This window comes from Thunnus thynnus, chromosome 13, assembly GCF_963924715.1.
Source record: "Thunnus thynnus chromosome 13, fThuThy2.1, whole genome shotgun sequence".
Classification (NCBI taxonomy): domain Eukaryota; kingdom Metazoa; phylum Chordata; class Actinopteri; order Scombriformes; family Scombridae; genus Thunnus; species Thunnus thynnus.
Window position 1 is genome coordinate 15,957,831 of NC_089529.1, and position 14,388 is coordinate 15,972,218.

At 37.2% G+C, this 14,388-nt stretch overlaps 2 protein-coding genes across 5 annotated transcripts in view; one reads left to right on the top strand and one right to left on the bottom strand.

The window, feature by feature from the left end:
* Positions 1 to 2,990: 2,990 nt before the first annotated feature.
* On the bottom strand, positions 2,991 to 5,371 carry or30bu1 (odorant receptor, family 30, subfamily BU, member 1). The gene is made up of 4 exons (XM_067608288.1): positions 5,149 to 5,371; positions 4,401 to 4,578; positions 3,971 to 4,274; positions 2,991 to 3,746 (listed from the first exon to the last, which is right to left on the bottom strand). Exons 1-4 carry the CDS (start codon positions 5,369 to 5,371, stop codon positions 3,453 to 3,455), a joined length of 999 nt encoding a protein of 332 aa, XP_067464389.1. The 3' UTR covers positions 2,991 to 3,452.
* Positions 5,372 to 9,343: 3,972 nt separating this feature from the next.
* LOC137195703 (olfactory receptor 1-like) overlaps positions 9,344 to 14,388 on the top strand; it is a 31,099-nt gene continuing 26,054 nt past the window's right edge. The window contains exons 1-2 of one of the 4 annotated variants that reach the window (XR_010931152.1): positions 9,344 to 9,515; positions 12,419 to 12,511. The gene's annotated coding sequence lies outside the window, so the exon portion shown is untranslated. The other 3 variants (XR_010931150.1, XR_010931149.1, XR_010931151.1) reach the window with 3 other exon arrangements.

Here is a 14,388-nt window from a genome sequence, read left to right on the forward strand (position 1 = left end):
AATGAACAAGAAACATCACATTATACTGTGGGTTCAGTTTTACATTAAAGAAATAAAAGATGAATCTTTGAGCATGAGGAGAGTATGATTTGCTAAATAAGTCATTTTATTAAAAGATGATGACTGTACTTCAGTGAACTTCTCTGTAGTTTTTTCCTCTTCTCCTCCCTGTTTTCATCCCTCCCTGCAGTCATGCTGTGTTTGTCCACACAGTGACTGTAATGTGGGCCAGATATTCAGCTTGAATACAACTATTCTTCTGTTACACACACACACACACACACACAGAGAGAGAGAGAGAGAGAGAGAGTCTGGATTGTAGTTACAGTAGTACCACTCAGGACGGCACATTCTGTTTGTGTAGTATTGCTGCTGCCCGGCCTCTGAACAATACACCAGTCTCTGAATACAGACAAATCACTGTTTCAGTTTTAAAGGTGGTGCGAGTCTGCATGAGTCAACAGTTTGCAGTATCATTTAAGTATATGTGACATTTACAAAAGTGACATTTAAGTATACGGCTACACTATCTGTAAACATTAATAAAACTGACATGATTTCATGTGATTTAACTCCAACTACAGGCTGCAGGACTGTGAGTAGGGGCATGTGTGGGGAACCCCTTTAATGGAGCAACACTTACATGTTCATTACTTGTGTTTGGATGGATTACATAGGCAAAAACCAATTATGGGTTACCATACACCAAACATTACATGAATTACTTTGCACAGTATGTGACCATGACAGTGAAGCCTGTAAGGTTTGAGGATGTTGCCATCTTCTGGCAAAACACCTGTATAGCAACATGGTGAATACCAGAGCCACACATAGCAGGGCCTTTGGATAACATCTTCCACCAGTTGGCGTGTGTTATGTTCAGTGGATATGTCTTCTTTCATTTCTGCTATTGTGAAAGTAAATACCTTATTATCTATATTTAAAACTACAATGTCTTATCACCTCTGTTTTTTTAGTTTGCCCTCCCGAAGAACTTTGTAAAGTTCATCACATTTATTACAGCTTTGGAGGAAATCAGTGATGCTTCTTAGGCTTGTTTTAGTTCTCCTGTATTGATATTTTATGTATTTTGTAAATGATCTCATTAAGCCTTGATCATATTTAAAAGAGAGGTTCTATAGGATATAGGATAGTAATCATTCCTGTCCATACTGACCATTAAAAAGATCCCCTACAATGATGGGGACAAAATCCACAGTCCTCCTTCTGAGTAAAATGTGTTTAAAAGCTTATCTAAACATAATATGAGACGTCAGTGGTCTGAGTAAGTCAAATAAAATGGATATTTTCTACAGTTACAGTCTTTTTTAGTTTCCTCTTTACGACTTGATGGACAGTGTTTTCCTATCCAGCTGCAGTGGAAAGATAGTGACAAAAAGAAGGAATTTGGCTCTAAAGCTTTGACTTGATTTGACTAATTTGGATGACTGAAGCTTCATATTAGCTTCAAGAGAAGAAGAAGGCTTGTGGATTTTGTCCCACATTAATTACATTGTAAGTGCATTATGAAGGGATCTTCTAATGGCCAGTATGAACAGGAGGAATGATTACAACAAGAAAAACATGTTCATTTGGGCACCTGACTGTTGTTTTAGGACAGACTTGAAAAATTGTGAACCTATCCTTTAATCTATCTACAGTATCTTTTTTGCAGTCTATTTGATTGTAGATTGCTCAGTTTGTCATATTCAAGAGTTTATAAAATGGAGTTTTGTATAATCTCCTTAATTGCAGCCAAGGACAGAACACGTCGTCAGTCAAATTACTGCACTCCAAGTGTGTTTGTTTTTCACTGTCTTTTACTTTGTTCCCTTAGAAGTATTCAAAAACCTTGAAATCAACCTCTAGAAAAGTCATCTTAATGTTTTCTTATTTTTTTTAAGTTTAAAGAATAATAAACGATGGGCTATGTCTACGCTGTGCCAAATTTCATATATGTCTGTTGAATGAACTGAATAATCAGACTGTGAATGAATATTTCATTTATTGTTTATTTTTCCAGGGACAGTGCACAATTAAAAGTAACTGCACCAGAGTTAGCTAGCAGCTAATTTACATCTGTTGTCCCTGAGCAGGTAGACACAACTCCTCCTCTTCTCTTCTTCTCCTATTTTAACAAGGTAGAAGGTATGTAAAAACTTTATTAACACATATTTCCTGCGATAATAATGCTGATTAGACTGTAGATTACTGAGATGTATGGTGTTAGAGCCATTTTTTGTGTTAGTTGCAAATTATATTTTTACAATTTACCAATTTATTGAAATAATGTAAAAAGGGACATTTGACTTATGAAGTGATGTCAACTTAATATTTTGAGCAGTTATTTTATGAATTTATTCAGGTTATTCAGATGATGATGATCAGCAATGATATGAAGGAAGAGCTGGGACTGAGTCTTGTCTTCTTCAGCAAACATGTAGGAAACGTGTGTAGAGCAGGGCATCAGTACAGTCTTTGACCTCACGTTAGACTCAGAAATGTTTTTCATTTTGTTTGTTTAAAGTGAGAATAAATCAGCTGAATAAAGGCAGAAGTGGTGGCTACAGTTTTATGATTTGGACTATTTTACATGTGAGTCAAGAAGCAGAGCCCCCATGTGGTGGCGCAGTTTAAAAGAAGTTTAAAAAAACAGGCCACGACGTCAGGATTTGAGCCTTTAGGTCCTCTCATAAACCCAGCTTTCCTGATGTTCTGTTATCATAACATCCATTATATTTCTTTAACTTAAATTCAATCACTATTCAAGGGTGCAAAGTCAAACAGATAAAACTTTGTGTTTCAAAGCTTGGAGGCTTTGTTTTAATAGCAGAAAAACAATATCCCCATACTATAAGGCACACTTACAGTATAAATAATTTTCCTGTCCCCTTTCTCCCTGAATAACAATCTTTGCCTTTTGCTTTTGTTTCTGTCATGTGGTAATTATAAATCTAACGTCTGTTGTTTGGTTTGGACGGGCTGTGTCTTATGTGTATGCAGTTTCTCTGTGTGTTTTAATTGACAAGAGGAAGAAAATATGATCTGTTTCTTACAGTATGTCCCACCACCACAAATTATAACTCAGGCAATGTGATGCTTCAAACTATGTCTATGTTACCTGTGATTATGAGCCCTATGAACTCCACCTGCAGCTTATTCCTACTGTATTGCATTTCTTAATAGTTCAGTCTGCAACTATAGATTTATAGAGAAATCTGTTTTTTTTTTGGCTTTTTTTTTTTTTTTTTTTTACATTTTAAACACAGAAACTGGACACTAAATAGAGAATACATTTCTACTGGTACACATACAGACTTAGTGTAAATAATCTGTGTAATCGATCAGTCTAGAAATCTAACTTCTTTCCATGTATATAGATTCTTTAATTATTATGCAAATGTGTATTATCTCGTTCATCAAAACAACAAGACAAGGTCCCGGATCCCCTGTCAGTGTGGCTTGGTGACGGTGACAATTTGGCCATGTTTGGTAGGCGTAATGTTTCTCCGTCTCTGGACCCAGCGTCTAAAGATCTGCTTGATCTCCTTGGTTCTCAGACAGTAAATGAACGGGTTGATAAGTGGAGGAAAAAGACTGTAGAAGAGGGTGGTGGCTATACGCTTGTCAGGCGTCATGGTCAGGTTAGGAAAGAAAGGAGTCGAGTAAACAAAGAAACGTGGTACGTAGTAGATAGAAATGATACATCCCTGGGTGGCACAAGTAGAGAAGGTCTTCATTCTGCCCTGAGGAGAAGAGTGTTAAGATTAAATGTTATGAATTATGTACAATAAAAAGACAAAAATATGTGTCAATTGTAAAAAAAATAAATAGTTGCTGAGAAAAAGATAAAATGCTGATAATCTTAACAGATGTATGTGATTTTAGGGATTGAAGGATGGAGCATGACAATGTATGTAAAAAAACAAACAAACACTGTTATCTTAGGATAAAAAGAGGAGAGCCTCACCTGTCCACTGGCCATGCTCAGTACTGAGATGATGATGCAAATGTAAGAGAGGAAGATGAAGGCTAAAGGAACATAAAGGATAAACATTGCTGCTGCAAAGGCGGCGCTGAATTGCTGGCTGGGGTCCCCACACACTAGAGGTGTGAGAGACATGGTGTCACAGAAGGCATGAAGGATTTGGTTGGGCCCACAAAACGGCATCATGGTAAAGTTGACGGTGCTAATGCCAGGGAAGATGTGCGCCACCACCCAGCAGAAGAGCGTCAGGCCTGCCATGGTTTGGTTTGTCATCACTGTTGGGTATCTGAGGGGAAAAGAAGACGGACAGAGAAGGAGAGTGAGGAGGACAGAAAAAAATAAAATGTTCTGTTTTCAAAAAACAGACGTGAGACTGATGAAAATTGCTGTAAAACTTTTTTTTTTTTTTTACCTGAGAGGAAAACAAATAGCCAGATATCGATCCAGGGCCATGGTTAATAAGATAAGGGAGTTCAAGGAGCCAAAATAGTGGACCATGTGCTCTTGGAACAGGCAAGTGTGAAAGCCAAGACTCCCGTCATTCCACCAGTAGCGAGCAATTATTTTGGGTAAGGTGACTGTGGTAAAGCCTAGAGGAAAAAGAGGGAAAGTGAAAAGAAACATGAGAAAAGGCAAGACAAAGCAAATCATATGTGACATGTCTGATTTTTCCCTATTTCATGATGGAAGTAAATCACATACATTGATGGCAGACAGATGAATAGCGTACAGTAAACATTATCAAGCCTGTGTTGCCACAAGATCAGCCTGTTATATTTTTTTAAATCAATATTTGGTTCATCCTGGCCTGCCTCTTTCTGCTTCTTTTTTTGGACTGCAGTTCAAATATTGATTTTTTGATTGTTTCTCTCACATGTCCTGGTAAAGTCTAGACACTGATGTACATCAGAAGGTCAACAGGGCACCCGTTGTTGCTGGGTGCCTCCATTGTTTACTCTACTATGCTCAAGGTCAACAGTAATACTGTGATTTGAACAGTCACAGAGACCATCAATATTTGTTTAAGTGTTTCAAATGAAAAACCATTGCCGTGTGACTATTTTTAAGAGCAATCTTTTTTTTTTTTAAGAATGCAGAGTAAAAACTAATAGACCTGATCTTGAAAGTAGAAGACGAGTGACAGGCAAAACAATATTTACCAATGTCTGAGAGAGCCAGGCTGACCATGATGATGTACATGGGCTTCTGGAGACTGCGCTTCAAAGCAAACACCACCACCAGCAGAAGATTGCCCACCACTGTGGTCACATAGAGGAAGAAGAAGAACCACGCCACTAGGTCAAAAAACTCTGGCTGGAGACTCGGGAAGCCCACAATGACAAACTCTGACACACGTGTGTAATTCTCATCCACCTGAAACATACTGAAGGCAGAGTCAGGCAGACAATCCAACCAGTATAGTGCAGCATGTCACTGAGAGGAATCTGAGGTTGAGATGCATGCCGGTGCTTACCTCATTGGACGGCCTTGACGGTGCGACAAACACACATCAGCAGCATCTCAGTTTTATAAAGATTTTGCGACAGGCGGGAAGTGTTGATAAAACTTTGTCCCAGTAGAGGCAGAACAAGTGACGCACTCTTTGGTAACCTTTCCATAACAATGATATCATAAGTCACAATCTCAATGGATAACCCATAACCCTCAACACTAACCTATGTAATATTATTACAGTGTGATGTAGGAAAAAAGAATTAAAAAATGAAAACATTTTATGTCTGTGTTTCCTTTGATATGGTGACATAAGAGATGGAAATTGCTTTCATTTGTAAAGTACAGCAGACGGTATATGGAAGGAATTAGATAGATCTTAAACAGAAAAACTGGACATGTGGTCCAAACACATTCTAGTAGGGCTGCAATAACGATGATTTTTATCATAGAATGATTTGCTGATTACTTTTTTGATAAATTGATGTGTGAAAATAGTGAAAAATCATCAGTTGACATATTTAAATTGCTTGCTTTGTCCAAAAGCTCTTCAGTTTACTTTCACAGAAGATCAAGAAAACTTAATATAAAAAATATTCAAAATACAAATATTCAATTTGAGGGGCTGAAACCAATGAAGTTTTGCCATTTTACTTAAAAATGACATAAACAATTATCAAATTTGTTGACGATAAATTCTGTCGATTGACCAATTGATTATTTTTCAGACTAATAAATTGATAAATAAATTGACTAATTGTTTCAGCTTTTTACTGTACAAATACACATTTCATTTCATTTCCTCTATTTAACAGGGTAAAGCATTGAGAACATACTGACCCAGCCAAGATGGTATAATAAATCATTACAACACAAATACAAACAGCCACACAAGAGGATTTCAGAATAACAATTAACAGTATGTAATATCTATTTACAGAGTGTCGAAACAACAGGAATATATTAACTTTGATTAAAATATCCATAGAAGCAGATGATAAAAGTTATTGTTGTGTATTGTTCAGTATATTAATGCAGGATAGACATAATGGGTTCAGTATAAAATACAGTAAAGCATAGACATGCATAGGTATACTGAAAGAATATGTGCACATTCAGGTGATGTCTGAGGACATTTATGTTTGAGGGGGCCTGATATTTAGAGGAGGGTTGCATTATGGTTTGTGTAGCCTTAATGTTGCTGGGCTGACACCTTAACTACTTCTCTTACATGGGTTTTTGTTTGTTTGCTTTTGCTGGAAAATGATATGTGTTTTCCTTTAGAGAGAGTGCTGTGAATTCACAAGTGGAATTCCCCTAAACCTAAAAGTTATTCAACCAAAACTCACCAATTAAAAAAAGAAAGAAGATCAACACCAACATACAGCAAAACTGAATCTGTCTAACACAAACAAGAAATAATCCAGGCAGCAGTCACCTAACACAAATATAACACAGTAAAAAGACAAACAAACAAAAATAAATAAACAAATAAATACATAAAACAAACACACACAAACATAAATAAAACTGAAATAGGTCGGTTACATAATATATGTATATACTGCCATCTGTTCACATCATTTTAAGGCATTTTTACACTGTGGTTTTCTTGGAGATTTAATACAAAGCCTGAAATCATTTTCAAAGGCTGAACAGCTTGCGGGGTAACCTTCAAATATCTACATTTATGTAAACAGAAATTAGCTATTATCACAACGTTGTTACATAAATATTCCAATTCTTGGTTTTGCATGATAAAAAACATATTTAAAATCAGGAATTACATTTTTTGTGCCAACCATTTATATAATCTTTCCCAGAAGATATATGTGTATAAATATGTGTTCTTAAGATTCAGTGTCTTTGTCACAAAATGCACATTCATTACATTTCAGATTAAACCTAATTCTTTAAAATCATTACATGGGTATATATCATAAACAACTTCAAATTGAACTTCTTTCATTTTTAGAACTAAGGGGAACGAGAGATCCAATGTTGCTTCTTGTAAAATCTTGTAATGACAGTTTCTGTTTCATTTTGCTGCAGATTTTGTTTCTTCTTTTAGCACCAATTAACAATTCGTTTAACACCGGATGCATTCACATCGCCACACTGCCCGCACAAAGTTCACAGTGGAGGCCGACCTGCAATATACTGCAAGAAGAAATAGCAAGTGGGCTTGAATGCAGCATGAAGCCAATTAAGGAAAATCAAACTAAGATTAAATTAAAAGTAATGTTGTGTGTGACCAAAGTGGAAGCTCTCAGATGACCACATTGGAGAAGGGAAATAAAACACTGCTGGAGGAAATAACAACGTTGAAACGCAAATCAGAAGCCCTTGAGCATCACAGCAGATAGTTCTGTTTGAGGATACTTGGGCTAGCAGAGGAAATGGGCAAAGGCAGAGGGACATCTTTTTTACTTTTTTTACTTAATGTTTTTTTACTTAAGGTGACCTTTTCTGTTGGGGCCCTTCAAGTTTGGAACAACCTGCCAGAGGAGATCAGATCTTAAATCACTTCTAAAAAACTCACTATTTTAGACTTGCTTTTTAATAGATTTTACTATTTGTCTTATTATCTTTTGATGTATTTTATCATTTCATTATAATATTGTATTAATTGTTTTGTTTTTTTCATTTTATGTAAAGCACTTTGTAAATTGTTTTGAAAAGTGTTATATAAATAATAATAATAATAATAATAATAATAATAATAATAATAATAATAATAATAATAATAATAATAATAATAATAATAATATTCTCATAATCTTTTGTAAATGAGATGTTAAATGCTTCTTGGACCAGAGGAACTGGACCACCATCTCTTGTTGCAGCAGCGGTGCATGCTTGTAAGACTGAACCTCTCGGAGGCCAGGCAGCACATTATTTGTCTCATAACTGTAAAGAAGAGAATCCCAGAGGGGCTGAAATATGAAGGACACAAAATCAGCATTTTTCTGACCTTCCAACAGAACAATGGAGAATGCAAGAATCATTTGATGAGCTAAGCAGTCTTGTGCATAACAGACCTCTGCTATGGTGTGAAAAAGGCCCCCTCTAGCTGTGACTTTCTCTCCAAGATTTTCTCTCCTACTGTCTCTACCCCATCCGAACTCTACCTCATGTTATACAGGCCTTTGGACCTATCAGATGAAGGAGAAGGGAAACTTAAATGGTAGGGTAGTATTTCTTACACAACTTATGAAACAGGTAGAAGACCCCAACAGCCTAAACACTGCACTGTTTTAAAAGCTTCTTTTTTGTGTGAAAATAGAAAAACATGATTTCACTGCTTTTTCTCCATCCAGACCACATTAGAGTCTAGATCCTTCATTATTTTGTCTTGATTGATTTAGTGTACTTTCATTTAAATGTCACTAAAGCTGAAATGATTAGTCAATTAAACAATCAATTGATCAACAGAAAAATAATCAACAACTATTTTGATAATAAATTAATCATTGTTTTCAAGCAAAACTACCAGTTATTCACTAGTTCCAGATTCTCAGTTGTGACGATGCATTCGTCTTGTTTATCTGATGTGAGATTAAATTAAATATCTTTGGTCTGTTAGTTGGACAAAACAAGAAATTTGATGACATCACCTTGAGCTCTGGGAACTTGCAATGGGCAGTTTTCTTTTTTAAATTTTATGGACCAAACAATTAATCAAGAAAAATAATCAGCAGATTAATTGATAATGAAAATAACTGCTTGTTGCACCTGTAATTGTGATAATATATTTAAGTGAAATATGGTATGTCTGTTGTTTGTTCAACTTGACAAATGGCAAGCCGAAATGTCTGCAGTGAACACACAGGTGTAACTAATTACATTAATTAAGATCCTGTTCCACTAAAGTGCTTCTAAGCCATACTGGTGAACCAAAACACACAATAGCAGGACCTGGAACAGAACAGGGTTATCAGTTATGTTATTAATTACAAATTGAGTTAGACTGATAAATTTGCCAGGCCAGTACGGTCTGTGTACAAATCAGTGTATAATGTTGGCTGCTAGGTAACAAGAAGTTGCAGTAAAGAAATGCCAAACTGGGTTTGAGGTAATTTAGAAACAGTGTCACCATTACATAGTCTGTCCACCAGAGAGCACTGACATGTTGAACTTTCAACTGTGAAATGTAGTATGTGTCTTGGTCACAATTTTTCTTTTTTTTTTTAATTTTAAAAAACAAAAACAAAACAAATCTAAGAGATCCAAATCTATATTGATTGTTCATGTCATTTTTTTTACTCACAAATATCAGCATCAGCCTCAAAAATCCAGTATCAGTTCAAAATATTACAATGACTCATGATGTTTACTTTGATATTTTCATTGTATCATTCTCAGATGTTTATTTCATTATGTAGATTTTTTTTTTTTCTATAGTGGTTGGAAATCATTCTTTGGAACTGCCTTTATGATCCACATTAATAACTGTTTGCTTGTATAATCTGTATATAGTTCTGTGAATATATTGTATATATGTATATATACGTGTATAATTTTGTGTTTGGTTGTTAAACTTATGGGATTTAATGTTGGGAAGGGGCCATGTGAGATGTTCTGTGAGGCAAATCTGAGGACGCCTCTGAGTACAGGTGGCCACTTGGTACACTTGTTGGTAATAAATTGACTGACACTCATTGTTGGTGAACCAACCAATGAAATTGGAGGAAATGTCTATGCATTTTCCATTGTATTGGACAATCTGAGTCGTATAGAGAATTAACACCCAATTCTGCAGCTCTACAGAGCTTTCTAGCATCTCTTGTCCGATTGTTTTGGTTTTATCAGCTGATTAAGGTGGTTTTCTGTAGCAATTGTTTCCAGCAAAAAAGCTCTGATAAATGGCCACCTGCTCCCATGTGTATTTACTGTATAAGGTACGTGAGTAAGGCAAGTATTCACAGTATGAAATTTCATTTAATAAGGTTAAGGGAATTCTGTCGCAGTGTCTTTACTGGAGAAGAAATAAGGTGTAATTCAGTAGTGACATGATGGGGAAGCCAAAAAGACAGGTGGTTACCGTCTCCATGGTTACCGTAGTAACGAAAATCTTTATGACCGTTGGGCAGGAGATCAATTAGCTAAACGAGCAAACGGTATATGAAACTTTATAACTTTATACATAGCGGAGGAATGCCTGTTATCAGCAACTCTAGAGAGCAGAGGCACAAAGGTGAGAAAATGCCAGTGTTTGGGGAAATATAACGAGGCTAAATTTCGCTAGCTTTGTCAATCACCAGAGAGCTCTTAACCAGGTGTTTGGTGATTGAGCTACCCATGATAGTCACCGGCACGTTAAAAATACCCTGCAGTGTGCCATTTCTTTCAACTGGCACGATAAACCCAACCAGGGAATAAATGCCTCAGGAAGTGCTGGTCCTCCTGTTCTGCTGCTGCTGGGTGTCCCTATTAAATCCCTGGTCCAAGTAACGTTATGTTGTAGGGGATGTTTTATGACGCTGCTGGTTTGTTTTGCTAAGTTTGTGAGAGAAGAAGGGTCCTCCTAGTGACACTGGCAGGTATTGGCACCTCAGTGGCAGCCTGTGGCACCACAGTGACAACCTGTGATACCACAGTGGTGGCCTGTGGCACCTCAGTGACAACTTGTGGCACCTCAGTGGCAGCATATGGCACCTCAGCCTGGCCACTGAGGTGTCACAGGCTGCCTCTGAGGTGCCACAGGCTGCCATTACCACACTGCAGAACACTAGTCTGAAAACGCAACAAACTTCAGCAAGGCAGTGATCCTCCTAGTGGTACTGGCAGCTTGTGACACCTCAGAGGCAGCCTGTGGCACCTCAGTGGCCAGGCTGAGGTGCCACATGCTGCCACTGAGGTGCCACAAGTTGTCACTGAGGTGCCACAGGCCACCACTGTGGTATCACAGGTTGTCACTGTGGTGCCACAGGCTGCCACTGAGGTGCCACAGGCTACCACTGTGGTGCCAATACCTGCCAGTGTCACTAGGAAGACCCTTCCTCCCCTCAGCCTGGCTACTTAGGGGCCTGAGGCGACGGGGACGACCGTGTTAGCAAGTGCCTCCTCCTACTTTGCATGCATTTACCTTAATTGTACCCTTGACTTATTCTATGGGTTTATGCTTGTTTTATGTATTTGTAGTGTTAATGTTTTTTTAGTGTGCTGAATTAGGAGACCATTTGCTCAACAGAGCCCCCCTCCTATCCACTCATGTAGTTTAGCCACATTCCTGGTCTGGTGGAAATTTATTAATCAGTTTATCTGCATTCATTACAGTAATATTTTTCATGTCGACATTGAAAGTAACTATTCTGTATAATGAGAGAAGAGAGCCACGTGTTTTCTGTAGAAACTATTTTCAGCAAAAAAGCTTGTAAATGGCATGCTACCTGCTCAGCAACAAACAACAGACAGTCAAAATTATCAAGTGGCTGGTGAATATGTGGAGAATCTAGAAAACTTAAGACAAGATGTCTCTTTCCAAGAGTTGGTGAGACCAAACCAGACCTAAGGGAGATGCTAATGTTGCTCTGTGTCTGCTGGATGTGAAAGTCAACAACTTTTTGCTTGCACTTCAGCACTAACACTTTATACAGTAAGCTAGTGATATACTGAACTGTGACTGTGTATCTGTCAGCAGTTGGAGAAAAAATTTACTACATCTTGAACAGGTGAATTTAACATCAGGGTATTGACTTACCGTAAACTGAATGCCCACGCTTTACTATAAATTTAGAGTCAGACCAACATGCTGAAGTAACTAAAGGTCAAGCTGTGTTGTCAAACATTCAGTCAGGGTGAGCTGAGACCTCCAACATCTCAGTATTGCGTGGTGCTCAGTCATCATAAAACACGAACAGGGAATTTCATCTTGAAAAACTGCAACTCTGGATAATATTCACTTAAACGGACTCACTGATGCATCACATTGTCTATTGCTTAACTTGAATGGATTTTGTCCCACATTTCTTACAGGGGGCGGCTCAGCTTGGCAAAAGTCTGCAGGGCGAGAATGGGAAACTGGAACGATCACTGTGACCGAGGGCCCTCCTGAAGCAAATATTGGCAGTGAGTGTAAAATCAAAATAGGCTTCAGTCATTTCAAACCTATACTCTAAGCTTTGTGACAATTTAGAGGCAAAATCTGCTACATCACATTCAAAGTAGAATTGCACAAAGAAATGCTACCTCTCTTTTGTTTAAATTAAACTTTATTGTAATTGGAAAGGACAAAACCCATCAGGGGGTTCCATGTTTTCAATCAGTGTGAGCACTCATTGTGACTGGTCGATCGATCTGCACAGTGTGAGTGTAGAAACGGACCGTTTTGGCCGTGCAGAAAGGCTGATTAAAATGTGAAATGTGAGTTAACGCAACGTTAAGATTCGTTAAGATTCATAAAAACTTAAACTCCACCATTTTACATAAATACCACAAGCTTCAGATACACGATTAGAGAAGGTCAACAAATAAAATACTATTAAACAAACAGATACTGTCCTTAAATCAGTCAAACCAGACTGTGATATAAAGGAATTAACCATGCAGGTGATTTTAGAAATTCAAAATGAAATCTTGTGTCGCTTGAGGGCTTGATCCATGCTGCATTATGCATGCATGTTTCAACAAGGGTGCTCATCAGGGTGTTTTTTGCCAACAGAACCCATAATCCATTTAGTTTTTTCTTCTTTTCTCATTGTTTAACACTCTGTGTGATAACAGGTACGTATGACATCATTGGTCTCTCCTAAGCAATATTTTAGCTCATTCATGTAGTTATTGACCTACTGCCATTCCACTACATCTGTGGGGAAAAACTTAAATTCCAGTTTTTGAAAAGCTTTTCTTTTTTTTTTAATGATTTATTAAGGAGTGTTTGTGTAAATAAACACTTTTGTGCAAGCCTGCATCAAGCTACCAACTTTCTTCTTACAGTTAAATTTCTTTTTAACTGTCAGGTGGAAAGTCCTGTATATCTATTGTTAGACTTACAAAAACAAAAGTATATTTGAACAATAATAAGCTGCACCATCTGTGTGATAAATATTTGTGTCTTTGTGTGTATCTGTATGGGATGAGGGAGCCTTAAACCTCTCAGGATCAATTAGTCAGTTTGGTCATAACAGGTTTAAGGAAGACTGTTATCCTGTGGGAAGCAGCCTCAGGTCTCTCCTGAGCGCAAATGAGAAGGTACAGTGGCAATGTGGTGGGATTCCCCTGGGTCAGCCTGCAAGAGAGTTGACAGACCTGTTTGTAATGGAGGACAAGTAAGATCAAGTTAACTCTACAATCTGTGATGGTCAATTTAGTTTACTTGTGAAGGTGTTCATGCAACCTAGGTCAAAAGATGGGGATTATAATGTAACCCAATACCACAACCACATCTACTGCTATTACTACTACTACTAGTACTATTACACTACTACTACTTCTACTACCGGAACTACTACTGCTTCCTCTACTGCTGCTATAACTTCTACTACAACTATATTACTGTGACTATATGACTACTACCTCTACTACTAGTATTATTACTACTACTGTGACTGCAAGTAATAGTAATACTATTTCTATAATTTGATTACCCAAACTATTACTGCAACTACAAGGAACAATAGTACTGTTACAACTTAAATTACTACTAGATGTATTACTACTCCTCCTATGTATACTGCATCTACAGCTAGTAATACTACTTACACTGTCTATTACAAAAAGTAATGCTAATGTATGTTGTACACAAGAGCGAAAATGAGTTGATTAAGTGGGTGGTTGGCAGAAAAGTAATTTGCAGCAATTTTGATAACTAAATAACTGTTTTGAGTAAATTATAAAATAAAAATGTCCTACATTTGTAGGTACCAGCTTGAAGAGTGTTGATTTACAAATCCTTTATCTCATATTATCTCATATAAATATAAAGGCAGTCAATGTCCTTGTTTTCT

Coding starts and splice junctions, on each gene's coding strand:
- or30bu1 (XM_067608288.1), bottom strand. CDS start 5,371: ATGTTTCAGGTGGATGAGAATTACACACGTGTGTCAGAGTTTGTCATT. Junction 4,579..5,148: donor CCTGGCTCTCTCAGACATTG/GTAAATATTGTT, acceptor TTTTTCCTCTAG/GCTTTACCACAGTCACCTTA. Junction 3,747..3,970: donor TGAGCATGGCCAGTGGACAG/GTGAGGCTCTCC, acceptor TCTTCTCCTCAG/GGCAGAATGAAGACCTTCTC.